The 16471-nt window shown below is 47.4% G+C and overlaps 1 protein-coding gene across 6 annotated transcripts in view; it reads right to left on the bottom strand.

Annotated features, from left to right (window-relative positions):
* The window catches only part of REPS1 (RALBP1 associated Eps domain containing 1), a 403472-nt gene that overhangs the window by 351786 nt on the left and 35215 nt on the right, over positions 1 to 16471 (bottom strand). For all 6 annotated transcript variants that reach the window (XM_063917447.1, XM_063917443.1, XM_063917442.1 and 3 more), the window contains exon 2: positions 5672 to 5795. In XM_063917447.1, the coding sequence (XP_063773517.1) occupies positions 5672 to 5795 (124 nt within the window). The remainder of the gene's footprint in view (positions 1 to 5671; positions 5796 to 16471) is intronic.

Below are 16471 nucleotides of genomic sequence, written 5' to 3' on the forward strand. Positions count from 1 at the left end.
ATATTCAGAATCCACCCGTGCTGTTTTAGCACTTCTTGAGACAGTGCTAATCCCATCTCTAGCTGTTCTCTGGACCTCGCCCTTATTAGGAGATCGTCCAAGTATGGGATAATTAATACGCCTTTTCTTCGAAGAAGAATCATCATCTCGGCCATTACCTTTGTAAAGATCCGAGGTGCCGTGGACAATCCGAACGGCAGCGTCTGAAACTGATAGTGACAGTTTTGTACAACGAACCTGAGGTACCCCTGGTGTGAGGGGTAAATTGGAACGTGGAGCTACGCATCCTTGATGTCCAAGGATACCATAAAGTTCCCCTCTTCCAGGTTCGCTATCACTGCTCTGAGTGACTCCATTTTGAACTTGAACTTCTTTATGTACAGGTTCAAGGACTTCAGATTGAGAATAGGCCTTACCGAGCCATCCGGCTTCGGTACCACAAAAAGAGTGGAATAATACCCCTTCCCTTGTTGCAGAAGAGGTACCTTGACTATCACCTGCTGAGAGTACAGCTTGTGAATGGCTTCCAACACCGTCTCCCTTTCGGAGGGGGACGTTGGTAAAGCAGACCTCAGGAAACGGCGAGGTGGATCTGTCTCTAATTCCAACCTGTATCCCTGAGATATTATCTGCAGGATCCAGGGATCTACTTGCGAGTGAGCCCACTGCGCGCTGTAATTTTTGAGACGACCGCCCACCGTCCCCGAGTCCGCTTGAGAAGCCCCAGCGTCATGCTGAGGCTTTTGTAGAAGCCGGGGAGGGCTTCTGATCCTGGGAAGGAGCTGCCTGTTGCTGTCTCTTCCCTCGACCTTTGCCTCGTGGCAAATATGAATAGCCCTTTGCTCTCTTATTTTTAAAGGAACGAAAGGGCTGCGGTTGAAAAGTCGGTGCCTTTTTCTGTTGGGGAGTGACTTGAGGTAGAAAGGTGGATTTCCCGGCTGTAGCCGTGGCCACCAAATCTGATAGACCGACTCCAAATAACTCCTCCCCCTTATACGGCAAAACTTCCATATGCCGTTTTGAATCCGCATCGCCTGTCCACTGTCGCGTCCATAAAGCTCTTCTGGCCGAAATGGACATAGCACTTACCCGTGATGCCAGTGTGCATATATCCCTCTGTGCATCACGCATATAAAGAAATGCATCCTTTATTTGTTCTAACGACAGTAGAATATTGTCCCTGTCCAGGGTATCAATATTTTCAATCAGGGATTCTGACCAAACTACCCCCGCACTGCCCATCCAGGCAGTTGCTACAGCTGGTCGTAGTATAACACCTGCATGTGTGTATATACTTTTTTGGATATTTTCCATCCTCCTATCTGATGGATCTTTAAGTGCGGCCGTCTCAGGAGAGGGTAACGCCACTTGTTTAGATAAGCGTGTTAGCGCCTTGTCCACCCTAGGAGGTGTTTCCCAGCGCTCCCTAACCTCTGGCGGGAAAGGGTATAATGCCAATAATTTCTTTGAAATTATCAGCTTTTTATCAGGGGCAACCCACGCTTCATTACACACGTCATTTAGTTCTTCTGATTCAGGAAAAACTATAGGTAGTTTTTTCATACCCCACATAATACCCTGTTTAGTGGTACCTGTAGTATCAGCTAAATGTAACGCCTCCTTCATTGCCAAAATCATATAACGTGTGGCCCTACTGGAAAATACGGTTGATTCGTCACCGTCACCACTGGAGTCATCGCCTGTGTCTGGGTCTGTGTCGACCGACTGAGGCAAAGGGCGTTTCACAGCCCCTGACGGTGTTTGAGTCGCCTGGACAGGCACTAATTGATTGTCCGGCCGTCTCATGTCGTCAAACGACTGCTTTAGCGTGTTGACACTATCCCGTAGTTCCATAAATAAAGGCATCCATTCTGGTGTCGACCCCCTAGGAGGTGACATCCCCATATTTGGCAATTGCTCCGCCTCCACACCAATATCGTCCTCATACATGTCGACACACACGTACCGACACACAGCAGACACACAGGGAATGCTCCTAATGAAGACAGGACCCACTAGCCCTTTGGGGAGACAGAGGGAGAGTTTGCCAGCACACACCAAAAGCGCTATATATATATCAGGGATAGCCTTATAATAAGTGCTCCCCTATAGCTGCTTTGTTATATAAAAATATCGCCATAAATTTGCCCCCCCTCTCTGTTTTACCCTGTTTCTGTAGTGCAGTGCAGGGGAGAGACCTGGGAGCCGTCCTGACCAGCGGAGCTGTGAGAGGAAATGGCGCCGTGTGCTGAGGAGATAGGCCCCGCCCCTTTTCCGGCGGGCTCGTCTCCCGCTATTTTGAGAAATCAGGCAGGGGTTAAATATCTCCATATAGCCTCTAGGGCTATATGTGAGGTATTTTTAGCCTTTATAGGTACTCATTTTGCCTCCCAGGGCGCCCCCCTCCCAGCGCCCTGCACCCTCAGTGACTGCCGTGTGAAGTGTGCTGAGAGGAAAATGGCGCACAGCTGCAGTGCTGTGCGCTACCTTTAGAAGACTGCAGGAGTCTTCAGCCGCCGATTCTGGACCTCTTCTGTCTTCAGCATCTGCAAGGGGGCCGGCGGCGCGGCTCCGGTGACCATCCAGGCTGTACCTGTGATCGTCCCTCTGGAGCTTGATGTCCAGTAGCCAAGAAGCCAATCCATCCTGCACGCAGGTGAGTTGACTCCTTCTCCCCTCAGTCCCTCGCTGCAGTGATCCTGTTGCCAGCAGGAATCACTGTAACATAAAAAACCTAGCTAAACTTTCTCTAAGCAGCTCTTTAGGAGAGCCACCTAGATTGCACCCTTCTCGGCCGGGCACAAAAATCTAACTGGAGTCTGGAGGAGGGTCATAGGGGGAGGAGCCAGTGCACACCACCTGATCGGAAAAGCTTTACTTTTTGTGCCCTGTCTCCTGCGGAGCCGCTATTCCCCCCATGGTCCTTTCAGGAACCCCAGCATCCACTAGGACGATAGAGAAAGACTATTTCCAGTAAAAAGCAAAGATTCAGCTTTCCATGTACATAGCCAAACCGCTCTGCGATAGTACCCATAGGCTGCTTCTTCCATAAACGTTGCTGCCTGTTTGATATGTGCAATATGAGATTTTTGCTCTCTAGATGCCATTGAAAGATTCCCCTCCAATGCATCAGCCCAGGCTACCACTGCCTTTGCCATCCAGGCTAAAGCCATTGCTGGTCTTATGATTGCCCCAGACAAGCAAAAAATGGTTTTAAGAAAACTTTCAATTCTCCTATCCGTGACATCATTTAAGGATGTTGACAGCAGAGGTAATGTAGATTTGCGCACTAGTCGAATGACATGCGTATCTACTTTGGGAGCCTCCTCCCTTTTTTAAACACTCCCCAGCCGGAAGAGGATAATTGGAATTCCATTTCCTTGGAATTCTTAACTTCTTACTAGTCGTAACCCAAGCCTCTTGCATAATTTCAGTCAGCTGTTCTGACCCAGGGAACTCAGTCCTAGCCGTTTTAGGACGTTTAAACACAGGTGCCTTGGATTTTAACACTAGCTCTGCCCCATCATCTAAGGAAAGACAGTGTTACTACATGATTTGTGACTGCAATCACTTTAAATTTTGTTAGCGACACACAATCCGACCCTACCCTGCTTGCCAGCATTGAGGATCAGAAAATACAGAAAAACTGACAGAATTATAGTAAAGTCAGCAGTAACAGGTTATACATTAGTATAATAAGCAATATGAGCCCACACTCAACTACAAACATTTCAAGTATGTAGGAGAAACATTACTGCATTACCTTACATAGGAGTTTTAACTGTATCCAATCACACTACGAAAGAAAAAAGCAGCAATAGTTAACAGACTCCTACGCATGAAGCACTTATCCAACTATTCGTACTCACAAGGTAGATAGAGACTCAGTGCTGTGTTGCCCGGCTCAGGAGAGTGGGATACAGGAATACTTTACCCCTCTTCCAGGATCGATCAATATGTTAGCGAACGCTGAGTGGATCCAGACGCTAATAGTGTACACACTCGCCCCGTGAACCTACAGTGAACACAGACGCCCAAGTGAACACGGACGCTCTAGTCACACAGCCGCTCAAGCTGCGACTGGGTCCTTTTAGATACACAGCGTCTCAGATGGAAGTGGGAACTCAGTTCATGGTGGGAAACTCGGAGAAAACTGGTCATGAACCGGGGGGAGGGACAACCAAGGGAGCATCTGACTCCCCACTGCTGACATCAATCCTAGGGATTGCGGCCTCATACTATCCTTGGAGCCTATGATCCCTAGGGCCTAGCGCTGGTGCAGCCTACGTGGCAGCCGCATCAGCGACTATTTGGTAGTGTCCTCCCAAAACAGTGCGGCTGTGTCAGTGTTCCCCCTCTAAGCGGAAAAGATGCCTTACCTTCTCCCCGTGCTCCGGCCACAGCCTGGTAACGTCTGCTGGACTTGCTAGTAGATCCTACACGGACGCCCGCCGAAACAGCACTGTACACATGGGTAAGCGTTGTCGCGACCCGGTGGGGAGTTGTTGGAGCGACTATTTCCTAGGCGCGTGTAAGTTGCTTTTTAGACAAGGACGCTCTAAAAATAGTAGGACTATAAACATAAAATAAAAAAAGCTTATGGCTGCTAAAAATCAGCAGCCCTCTGATCATGGCCAGGAGGCAGGAATATATGGACAGGCCCGTCGAATGGTGGGAGGCCAAAAGCTTTGACCGATTGGTGCAAATCCGCTGTCGCGTCATCATATCCCAATGTTATCCTGTGGATAACCTGTGGACCCTGCCAGAGAAATGTACAATTTCAACAAATATCAGGAGCAAAAGAAATTTTTTTGTAAACACAATTATGGCTGTAAAATATGGAAAATCAGTAATTACCAATGGGTGCTGCCATATGGACAACATGTAAAGACGTCAACATATTATTGCAAAGGATACCAAATGTATAGGAGTAAAAAAAGCTTACAAGCTAAAACACTACATATTCCCAAAAAAGCCGGTGTGATAAATTACAGTGGCTTAAAAAAAAAGTAACAAAAAAAAAAAAAAAGAAAAAAAAAAAGTGAATGCTATCAGTAACAGAGGAACATAAGTAATTAATATAAATAGGCTCTCACATAAAATATATTATACAGGTTATGTATCCCAAAATGCTTGGGACCAGAGGTATTTTGGATATCGGATTTTTCCGTATTTTGGAATAATTGCATACCATAATGAGATATCATGGTGATGGGACCCAAGTCTAAGCACAGAATGCATTTATGTTTCATATACACCTTATACACACAGCCTGAAGGTCATTTAATACAATATGTTTAATAACTGTGTATTAAACAAAGTTTGTGCAAATTGAGCCATCAAAAATCAAAGGTAAATTCCGTATTTCGAAATATTTGGATATGGGATACTCAACCTGTATTATGAGTTTGAGTGTATACTGAGAATGTTAAAATAAAATTCAAGGCCATTTCCTAAGCAATATTGAGTGGTGAAGTGCTATAGCAATGTTATGTTACAGAGTTGAGCTTAAATTTACTATGTTATCATTAACCAAACATAATTGGGTACAATAAATGTACCACGTATACATTTATCTATATTAATATTAAGCAGCCAGATACATACAGTATAAACTGTAATCTTTTGTGACAGATACCAATATATGATTAGTCTAAGTAACCATACTTACCAGTGTTTAAACTTTCAACTCGCAATGGCAAACTAGACTGTGCAACTGCTACAAGCTTCAGAGCAATGTAGAACTGGCTCCTTCCAAAATAGCCAAGTCTTGTTGCTCCACACAGTTCCATTATCTGAAAAATATTAAACACATTTTTGCAAAACAAGTCAAGAGAGGAGGAAGGAACACATTAAAAGCAAACAATAAAAAATAAGATTTTACTCACCGGTAAATCTATTTCTCGTAGTCCGTAGTGGATGCTGGGCCTCCGTAAGGACCATGGGGAATAGCAGCTCCGCAGGAGACTGGGCACAACTAAAGAAAGCTTTAGGACTACCTGGTGTGCACTGGCTCCTCCCACTATGACCCTCCTCCAGACCTCAGTTAGGATACTGTGCCCGGAAGAGCTGACACAATAAGGAAGGATTTTGAATCCCGGGTAAGACTCATACCAGCCACACCGTATAACTCGTGATACTATAAACAGTATGAAATATAACTGAGCCTCTCAACAGATGGCTCAACAATAACCCTTTAGTTAAGCAGTAACTATAAACAAGTATTGCAGACAATCCGTACTTGGGATGGGCGCCCAGCATCCACTACGGACTACGAGAAATAGATTTACCGGTGAGTAAAATCTTATTTTCTCTGACGTTCTAAGTGGATGCTGGGACTCCGTAAGGACCATGGGGATTATACCAAAGCTCCCAAACGGGCGGGAGAGTGCGGATGACTCTGCAGCACCGAATGAGCAAACTCTAGGTCCTCCTCAGCCAGGGTATCAAACTTGTAGACTGTTGCAAAAATGTTTGAACCCGACCAAGTAACAGCTTGGCAAAGTTGTAAAGCCGAGACCCCTCGGGCAGCCGCCCAAGAAGTGCCCACTTTCCTCGTGGAATGGGCTTTTACAGATTTAGGGTGCGGCAGTCCAGCCGCAGCATGTGCAAGTTGAATCGTGCTACAGATCCAGCGAGCAATAGTCTGCTTAGAAGCAGGAACACCCAGCTTGTTGGGTGCATACAGGATAAATAGCGAGTCAGTTTTCCTGACTCCAGCCGTCCTGGAAACATATACTTTTCAGGGCCCTGACTACGTCCAGTAACTTGGAATCCTCCAAGTCCCAAGTAGCCGCAGGCACCACAATAGGTTGGTTCACATGAAAAACTGATACCACCTTAGGAAGGAATTGGGAACGAGTCCTTAATTCCGCCTTATCCATATAAAATACAGATAAGGGCTTTTGTATGACAAAGCCGCCAATTCTGATACACGCCTGGCCGACGCCAAGGCCCACAGCATGACCACTTTCCACGTGAGGTATTGTAGCTCCACGGATTTAAGTGGCTCAACCCAATGCGACTTCAGGAAATCCAACACCACGTTGAGATCCCACTTGAGGCACAAACGGGGGCTGACTATGCAGCACTCCCTTAACAAAAGTCTGAACTTCAGGCAGTGAAGCCAGTTCTATTTTGGAAGAAAATCGATAGAGCCGAAATCTGGACCTTCATGGAACCCAATTTTAGGCCCATAGTCACCTCTGACTGTAGGAAGTGCAGAAATCGACCTAGCTGAAATTTCTCCTTTGGGGCCTTTCTGGCCTCACAGCACGCAACATATTTCCGCCATATGCTGTGATAATGGTTTGCGTTCACTTCTGTCCTAGCTTTAAATAGCGTAGGGATAACTTCCTCCGGAATGCCCATTTCCTTCAGGATCCGGCGTTCAACCGCCATGCCGTCAAACGCAGCCGCGGTACGTCTTGGAACAGACAGGCCCCCTGCTGCAGCAGGTCCTGTCTAAGCGGTAGAGGCTAATGGGTCCTCTGAGATCATTTCTTGGAGTTCTGGGTACCAAGCTCTTCTTGGCCAACCCGGAACAATGAGTATAGTTCTTACTCCTCTCCTTCTTATTATTCTCATTACCCTGGGTAAGAGAGGCAGAGAAGGGAACACATACACCGACTGGTACACCCACGGTGTTACCAGAGCGTCCACAGCTATCGCCCGAGGGTCCCTTGACCTGGCGCAATATCTTTGTAACTGTTTGTTGAGGCGTGACGCCATCATGTCCACCTGTGGCCTTTCCCAACGGTGTACAATCATTTGGAAGACTTCTGGATGAAGTCCCCACTCTCCCGGGTGGAGGTCGTGTCTTCTGAGAAAGTCTGCTTCTCAGTTGTCCACTCCGGGAACGAACACTGCTGACAGTGCTAACACATGATTTTCCGCCCATCGGAGAATCCTTGTGGCTTCTGCCATCGCCATCCTGCTTCTTGTGCCGCCCTGTCGGTTTACATGAGCGACCGCCGTGATGTTGTCTGACTGGATCAGCACCGGCCGGTGTTGAAGCAGGGGTCTAGCCTGACTTAGGGCATTGTAAATGGCCCTTAGTTCCAGAATATTTATGTGTAGGGAAGTCTCCTGACTTTTCCATAGCCTTGGAAGTTTCTTCCCTGTGTGACTGCCCCCCAGCCTCGAAGGCTGGCATCCGTGGTCACCAGGACCCAGTCCTGTATGCCGAATCTGCGGCCCCCTAGAAGATGAGCACTCTGCAGCCACCACAACAGCGACACCCTGGCCCTTGGAGACAGGGTTATCCGCCGATGCTTCTGAAGATGCGACCCGGACCACTTGTCCCACAGATCCCACTGGAACATCCTTGCATGGGACCTGGCGAATGGAATTTCTTCGTAAGAAGCTACCATCTTTCCCAGGGCTCGCGTGCATTGATGCACCGACACCTGTATTTGTATTAGGAGGTCTCTGTCTAGAGACGACAACTCCTTGGACTTCTCCTCCGGGAGAAACCCTTTTTATCCTGTTCTGTGTCCAGAACCATACCCAGGAACAGTAGACGCGTCGTAGGAACCAGCTGCGACTTTGGAATATTCAGAATCCAGCCGTGCTGTTGTAGCACTTCCCGAGATAGTGCTACTCCGACGAACAACTGCTCCCTGGACCTCGCCTTTATAAGGAGATCGTCCAAGTACAGGATAATTATTTCGGCCATTACCTTGGTAAATACCTCGGTGCCGGGGACAGACCAACGGCAACGTCTGGAATTGGTAATGACAATCCTGTACCACAATTTTGAGGTACTCCTGGTGAAGAGGGTAAATAGGGACATGCAGGTAAGCATCCTTGATGTCCAGTGATACCATGAAATTCTCCAGGCTTGCAATAATCGCCCTGAGCGATTCCATTTTAAACTTGAACCTTCGTATATAAGTGTTCAAGGATTTCAATTTTAGAATGGGTCTCACCGAACCGTCTGGTTTCGGTACCACAACATTTTGGAATAGTAACCCCGGCCTTGTTGAAGGAGGGGTACCTTGATTTCACCTGCTGGAAGTACAGCTTGTGAATTGCCGCCAGTACTACCTTTCTCCGAGGCAGCAGGCAAGGCTGATGTGAGGTAACGGCGAGGGGGAGTCGCCTCGAACTCCAGCCTGTATCCCTGTGATACTATTTGCAGAACCTAGGGATCCACCTGTGGGCAAGCCCACTGGTCCCTGAAATTCCCGAGAAGCGCCCCACCGCACCGGTCTCCACCTGTGGAGCCCCAGCGTCATGCGGTGGACTCAGAGGAAGATTTTTGATCCTGGGAACTGGCTGTCTGGTGCAGCTTTTTCCTTCTTCCCTTGCCTCTGTGCAGAAAGGAAGCGCCTTTGACCCGCTTGCTTTTCTGAAGCCGAAAGGACTGTACCTGAAAATACGGTGCTTTCTTAGGCTGTGAGGAAACCTGAGGTAAAAAAATTTCTTCCCAGCTGTTGCTGTGGATACGAGGTCCCAGAGACCATCCCCAAACAATTCCTCACCCTTATAAGGCAGAATCTCCATGTGCCTTTTAAAGGCAGCATCACCTGTCCACTGCCGGGTTTCTAATACCCTCCTGGCAGAATGGACATTGCATTAATTCTGGATGCCAGCCGGCAAATATCCCTCTGTGCATCCTTCATATATAAGACGACGTCTTTAATATGCTCTATGTTAGCAAAATATTATCCCTGTCTAGGGTATTAATATTATCTGACAGGGTATCAGACCACGCTGCAGCAGCACTATTTATGCTGAGGCAATTGCAGGTCTCAGTATAGAACATGAGTGTGTATATACAGACTTCAGGATAGCCTCCTGCTTTTTATCAGCAGGCTCCTTCAAGGTGGCTGTATCCTAAGACGGCAGTGCCACCTTTTTTGACAAACGTGTGAGCGCCTTATCCACACTAGGGGATATCTCCCAACGTGACCTATCCTCTGGCGGGAAAGGGTACGCCATCAGTAACTTTTTAGAAATTACCAGTTTCTTATTGGGGGAACCCACGCTTCTTTACACACTTCATTCACTCATCTGATGGGGGAACAAAACACTGGCTGCTTTTTCTCCCCAAAAATAAAACCCCTTTTATGTGGTACTTGGGTTCATATCAGAAATGTGTAACACATTTTTCATTGCCGAGATCATGTAACGGATGTTCCTAGTGGATTGTGTATATGTCTCAAGCTCGTCGACACTGGAGTCAGACTCCGTGTCGACATCTGTGTCTGCCATCTGAGGTAACGGGCGTTTTTTGAGCCCCTGATGGCCTTTGAGACACCTGGGCAGGCACGGGCTGAGAAGCCGGCTGTCCCACAGCTGTTACGTCATCCAGCCTTTTATGTAAGGAGTTGACATTGTCGGTTAATATCTTCCACCTATCCATCCACTCTGGTGTCGGCCCCACAGGGGGCAACATCCCATTTATCGGCCTCTGCTCCGCCTCCACGTAACCTTCCTCATCCAACATGTCGACACATCCGCACCGACACACCGCACACACACAGGGAATGCTCTGACTGAGGACAGGACCCCACAAAGTCCTTTGGGGGGACAGAGAGAGAGTATGCCAGCACACACCAGAGCGCTATATAATGCAGGGATTAACACTATAACTGAGTGATTTTTCCCCCCAATAGCTGCTTGTATACATATATTGCGCCTAAATTTAGTGCCCCCCCTCTCTTTTTAACCCTTTGAGCCTGAAAACTACAGGGGAGAGCCTGGGGAGCTGTCTTCCAGCTGCATTGTGAAGAGAAAATGGCACCAGTGTGCTGAGGGAGATAGCCCCGCCCCTTTTTCGGCTGACTTTTCTCCCGCTTTTTTATGGATTCTGGCTGGGGTAATTTATCACATATATAGCCCTGGGACTATATATTGTGATGATTTGCCAGCCAAGGTGTCTTATATTGCCCTCAGGGCGCGCGCCCCCCCCCCCCCCCCAGCGCCCTGCACCCATCAGTGACCGGAGTGTGAGGTGTGCATGAGGAGCAATGGCGCACAGCTGCAGTGCTGTGCGCTACCTTGTTGAAGACAGAAGTCTTCTGCCGCCGATTTTCCGGAACACTTCTTGCTTCTGGCTCTGTAAGGGGGCCGGCGGCGCGGCTCCGGGAACGAACACCAAGGTCGGGTCCTGCGGTCGATCCCTCTGGAGCTAATGGTGTCCAGTAGCCTAAGAAGCCCAAACTACCACCTGTTAGGTAGGTTCGCTTCTTCTCCCCTTAATCCCTCGCTGCAGTGAGTCTGTTGCCAGCAGATCTCACTGTAAAATAAAAAACCTAAATATACTTTCTTTCTAGGAGCTCAGGAGAGCCCCTAGTGTGCATCCAGCTCAGCCGGGCACAAGATTCTAACTGAGGTCTGGAGGAGGGTCATAGTGGGAGGAGCCAGTGCACACCAGGTAGTCCTAAAGCTTTCTTTAGTTGTGCCCAGTCTCCTGCGGAGCCGCTATTCCCCATGGTCCTTACGGAGTCCCAGCATCCACTTAGGACGTCAGAGAAACATGCAAAAATACAAAGAACCCAAACTGTGATAAGCCATCTTCTGAAATAAGCTGCCACATTTTATATAAAACGTTTTTCATTAGTATCACTATATGAAAGAAATAACAGTAATAATAGTGGACATGGAAACACCCCAAACAGTGTCCGAACTTCTTGATGTCTTCTGATAGGGTCGCTCAGAGAATCTCAGCTTGTGGGACAGTTTCTAAAGGTGGGTACACACTGGCCGATGTATCGGCCGTTCTCTTGAATGGCCAATATATCGCGGGTCCGTCGGCCAGTGTTTACGGCCGATATGCCTGTGAACTCCGTAGTTCACAGACATATCGCGTCGGCCCCGCAGCACAGCCGATGGCCAATATATCTACCGCTATATTGGCGCGCCGCTGTGTGTGTACGGGCAGTCGGTCGACAGCCCGTACACATGCTGCGGTGGCCGGCGGTGATTGACAGCTGAACTGGTTCATGACATCAGTCCCCGACGGATCAGGCAGTGTGTATGCTCATCACACTGCCCGATCGGTCCATAGATATATCTGCCGATCAATTGATCGGCAGATATATCTGTCAGTGTGTACCCACCTTTACAAGAGCGGAGAAACTTTGCAGTTGGCTTTGTGGAAAGACGATAATTGCCCACATTATGCTGACCGCAACAAGTTCACCGATATATAATATTGCAGGCATTGATATAAAAAAAACTCAAATAAAAAAAAAATAATAATTTGACGGTTGGATGCCCACAATAGTTCTTAGCTCATCAAAAAGACAAAAATTAGGAGCAATTTGTTCCTGCAATAAACCAAATACTGGCTGCTTCTGCATGTAGTAAACAAACATACTGGGGGGGTAGTCGGGAATTATTATTTTTTTTACTTCAAAATGTAGAATTAAACTAAAACACACTTTTCCCCCAAACTCTTACATATCTGCATATTTAAAACTACCCCCAACAGTTCAACATGGTTTTGTAAAGGTACTTTTTATTTTATTTTTCTTATTTGCTCCTTACTCTTAATTAGACCCATAACATGCTATACAACCCGCTGTCTCAAGTCAGACATGATCAATTATCAGGACAGCACCAGACAAAGCCAGAGCCAAGATAGCCCCTCCTTGCTGCCTGGCCAATCCTGGAATCCACCTTCCATGCAGCACAAGTATGTACATTTAAAATTTTATTATTTTTAAGAAATGCCACAGAAATTGTTCTTTCCCTTAAAAAAGCATGTTAACATAATCCCCAATAGGGATACCACCACGTGCCTGAATGGGGGTAACCTCACGGCAAATGGTGTACGCACAAGCCAGCCCAAGTTCATACTCAGTGCTTTGGGAGCTGCTGGGCATGCACTCCGTTCCTCTCTCCAGTGAAAAAATGCCACATACATGGCATCTATTCAGCGCTTGTTCTGCTTTCTGACTGGGTATCGAACAAAAGGTCCAAGTATATCATCTCCTGTAAAAGAGTGAGATTTGACTTGGGATAATTTATGATTCAGCAGTGAGTCTCCACCACTATAAGGAAAAGGTTGTCTAAATAGTGAATGATTGTGCTTCCTCTGTGCCGCTACAAGGAGACCAAGTGACCCATGACTTTTGTGAAGACAAGCCACATGGCAGAACTTGGAATTGAAAAGGTTAGAAGGTTAGACTCCCACAGCAAAGTGGAGAAGCTGATAATGGCCCTGCCAGATGGGTATATATGAAGATATGCATCCTTTATATCTAATGAGGTCAGAAACTACCCATCTTCCATAGCGCCGATAACGGACTTCATCTTGAAGTATGGCAAAAACAGATGTGGATTTAGTTGCTTCAAATTAAGGATTAGGAGGAAAGACCTGTCTATATAAGCTTAAGAAAAGTCTTGTGTAAAACGCCAGTCCTCGCTGGGGAAAAAGGAATCTGAATATTTACTCTGGAATCGGAAAGATAATGTACAGCCTCCAAAAGGGCTGTTTCACCAGATTCTGGGGAGCGGAGTGAGTCTTCCAGGCCTGGGAACCTCCAAGTCCATAATGTACACAATGGACAAAATTCTGTTCACCCAGAGATAAAGTGCTGACTGTAACCCCACATCCTGAAATTGAAGTAAGCTCCTACAACCTGAAGATGGAATTGGGCCTTTTGAGCATTATGCAGCCTGTTTGTCTGCAGGCTTGGCGTTAGGTCGGCAAGAGGCTTTGGAATAAAAGACTCTGAAAGGTACCCCTGCAGGAGAATCCTGATGAACCCAGGTAGAACTTAGATCTACCTCTGCCAGAGAAGGTAAAGGATTGAAATCAGGAAGTCTCATGAAGCATGAGCAATAATCTTGGTAAGCTCTGAACCAGAAAAAAATTCCCTTTCAAAGGGAAGTATGCTTTAATTCAGAGTTAGTGTCCGCATCCTAAGATCTGAGCCAGATACAGTAGACCTTCTGGCAGAAATAAAGAATGCGAACTGCAGAGAGGCTGTGTCAAGAGAAGTATCACCAACATCGATAGAAGCTTCGCAGATCGGATCCACCAAAGCAAGATCATCGGAAACATTTCCTTCCACCTGTAATCCGGATGCCAATTGCTGTCCTAGACTCTTTGGCCTTATTGGCTACAGTGAAATGGAGAGAAGCCCCTGCAAAAGCGAAGATTTAAGCAAAGCTTCACATTTTCTGTCTGTATGATCCTTTAGTGTAATAATAGATTGCACTGTAGGAATAACAGTGGCCTTGGCCAATCTGGCTACTTGAGTGTCCAGAAAAGCAGACTCTTCTCTTATTATGTTTAAATAAAGATGACAAAGAAACAGCCTTAAGCAACTCTGATTCCTATATATTTAAAGTCTGGCAAACTGTCTCAATTAATTTACGGACACCAATACTGGCAGCCTGATGCATCCTCCCAATGAGGTTCCCTTAGCTCACCCTCCTCTTGTGAAGAACCTGTGGAATCTGAATCTCTAGGAGGAACAACTGACAAAAATGTTTCAATAAACGCAGACAAGCCAGGCCCCTCCAACAAACCCAGGTAATTAGGTGGTGGTGGACTGATGACAGTGTGTGTCAGTAATCGTGAAACACTGTCACACTTAGCGGCGACTACGGCCAGAGGGGGGCTCAAGGCTCACTGCTCTTTGGGGAACTGGGACAGGAATGCATTGGTACCTGTGCTCCTGCTGCTGCCTGCCAGTGCCACCGCCCAGTGAGGCAATGCCTGGGTCTGTCCCTGCTTGCACCTCACTCTGTCAAAGGCAAGCCAAACAGTAATTCTGTGTGCAAAATAATGGACTGTCCAGTGATTGCTGCCTGAAGTGAAGCCGAGCCTGTACTACTACAATATACTGTTACTTAGCCTTCTTGCAGAGAGATGCACCAGCAGACCCAGCATGTAGAGCTGCATAGGAGTGGTGTAGTTGTAGAGAAGGTCCAACTCTCAGAGTAATGGCGTATGTCCTTTATTTGTAGGCACGCAGTAGGGGGGTGGGGGGGGGGGGGAGGGGTAGTTCCTGTGGTGTACATACTCCACCCCCTTGTTTTTCTCTGCATCCACCAGTGTACTTTTCCCTTTGTAGGTCAACACACTGGATTAGCCTATCCTCCCAGAGTAGGAAGCTACGGCAGAGACCAGTTTCAAGATGGTAGTGCCTAGTAGTCACGCTAGGCTGTTTTAGCAGGGCGCCGCGCCCTTCCTGATTTTTTTAAGGGCAAAATCCGCCCTTCCCTTTCTGCAGCGCCCTGTTAAAACAGCCATCCACCTCCCGCCCTCCCAGCATATAAAGATGCCGTGCACATGCGCACGGCATCCTTTCACTCTGTGGGAGAGAGCTTGGGGGAAGTCCAGCACGCACGCCCCCAACAGTGACGCCACCGGCCGCCCACGCCCCCTGTAACAACGTCTGTCGGCCGCACCGCCCACTTCAATGACATAGAACGGCCACACCTCCTATTTTGCATGGCCACGCCCGCTTTTTGGCAACCCGCACATATGCCCCCCGCAGTCCAGCGCCCTGCCCTATTCCTAGAGTGAACACTAAGTGCTTCTAAAAAGGGAGAGAATGCAAGGGCACTTATCCCTGGGTCCAGACAAGTGTGCACCCTGGGAGAGTGATCGCCGTTCAACCCCCCCCCTCCCCCAATCGCAGCAGAACCAACCACGCAGGCTTCTTACAGACGCTGCACCCCTGCTACGCGCTGTGCAGCCAGTTAAACCAGAAACTAAAGCTACAGCAAGGGCATAGCGGACCAACTAACATGCCTTACTCCCTAGGCACCCAAAGTAGACTAGCATGATAGGGTTGCGGGGGGTGGGGGAATGATATGTTTTAAAGCTGCAGGCTGAACTGTAATAAAGTTCTAGTTCAGTGGCCATGTGGGATGCCGTCCAATCACGGACAGTTTTTTCTTTAAAGGGGCAATCATTTACAAGGCATGTTTAGTCTTGTATACGATTGCCCATTGAAAAAAAAAATTATGAGTTTGGATGGCATCCTGCACTGCCGCTTAATTTGGACTTCATTACATCCCTGCCAGTTTTACTTTAAGTGCCAGCTTCAGCCCCAACCTGTAATATCATGGTCCAGCCTTGCTGCAAAAGAAAAAAAGTTTGATGGGGGAAAAAACAAATAAAAAATAAGATTTTAAACCTACCGGTAAATCTTTTTCTCCTAGTCCGTAGAGGATGCTGGGGACTCCGTAAGGACCATGGGGTATAGACGGGCTCCGCAGGAGACATGGGCACTATAAAGACTTTAGAATGGGTGTGCACTGGCTCCTCCCTCTATGCCCCTCCTCCAGACCTCAGTTAGAGAAACTGTGCCCAGAGGAGACGGACAGTACGAGGAAAGGATTTTTGTTAATCTAAGGGCAAGATTCATACCAGCCCACACCATCCACACCGTATAACCTGGAATATACGCAACCAGTTAACAGTATGAACAAAACAGCATCAGCCAAAGGCTGATCTTAACTGTAACATAACCCTTATGTAAGCAACAACTATATACAA

The sequence above is a fragment of the Pseudophryne corroboree genome, chromosome 4 (assembly GCF_028390025.1).
Source record: "Pseudophryne corroboree isolate aPseCor3 chromosome 4, aPseCor3.hap2, whole genome shotgun sequence".
Taxonomy (NCBI): domain Eukaryota; kingdom Metazoa; phylum Chordata; class Amphibia; order Anura; family Myobatrachidae; genus Pseudophryne; species Pseudophryne corroboree.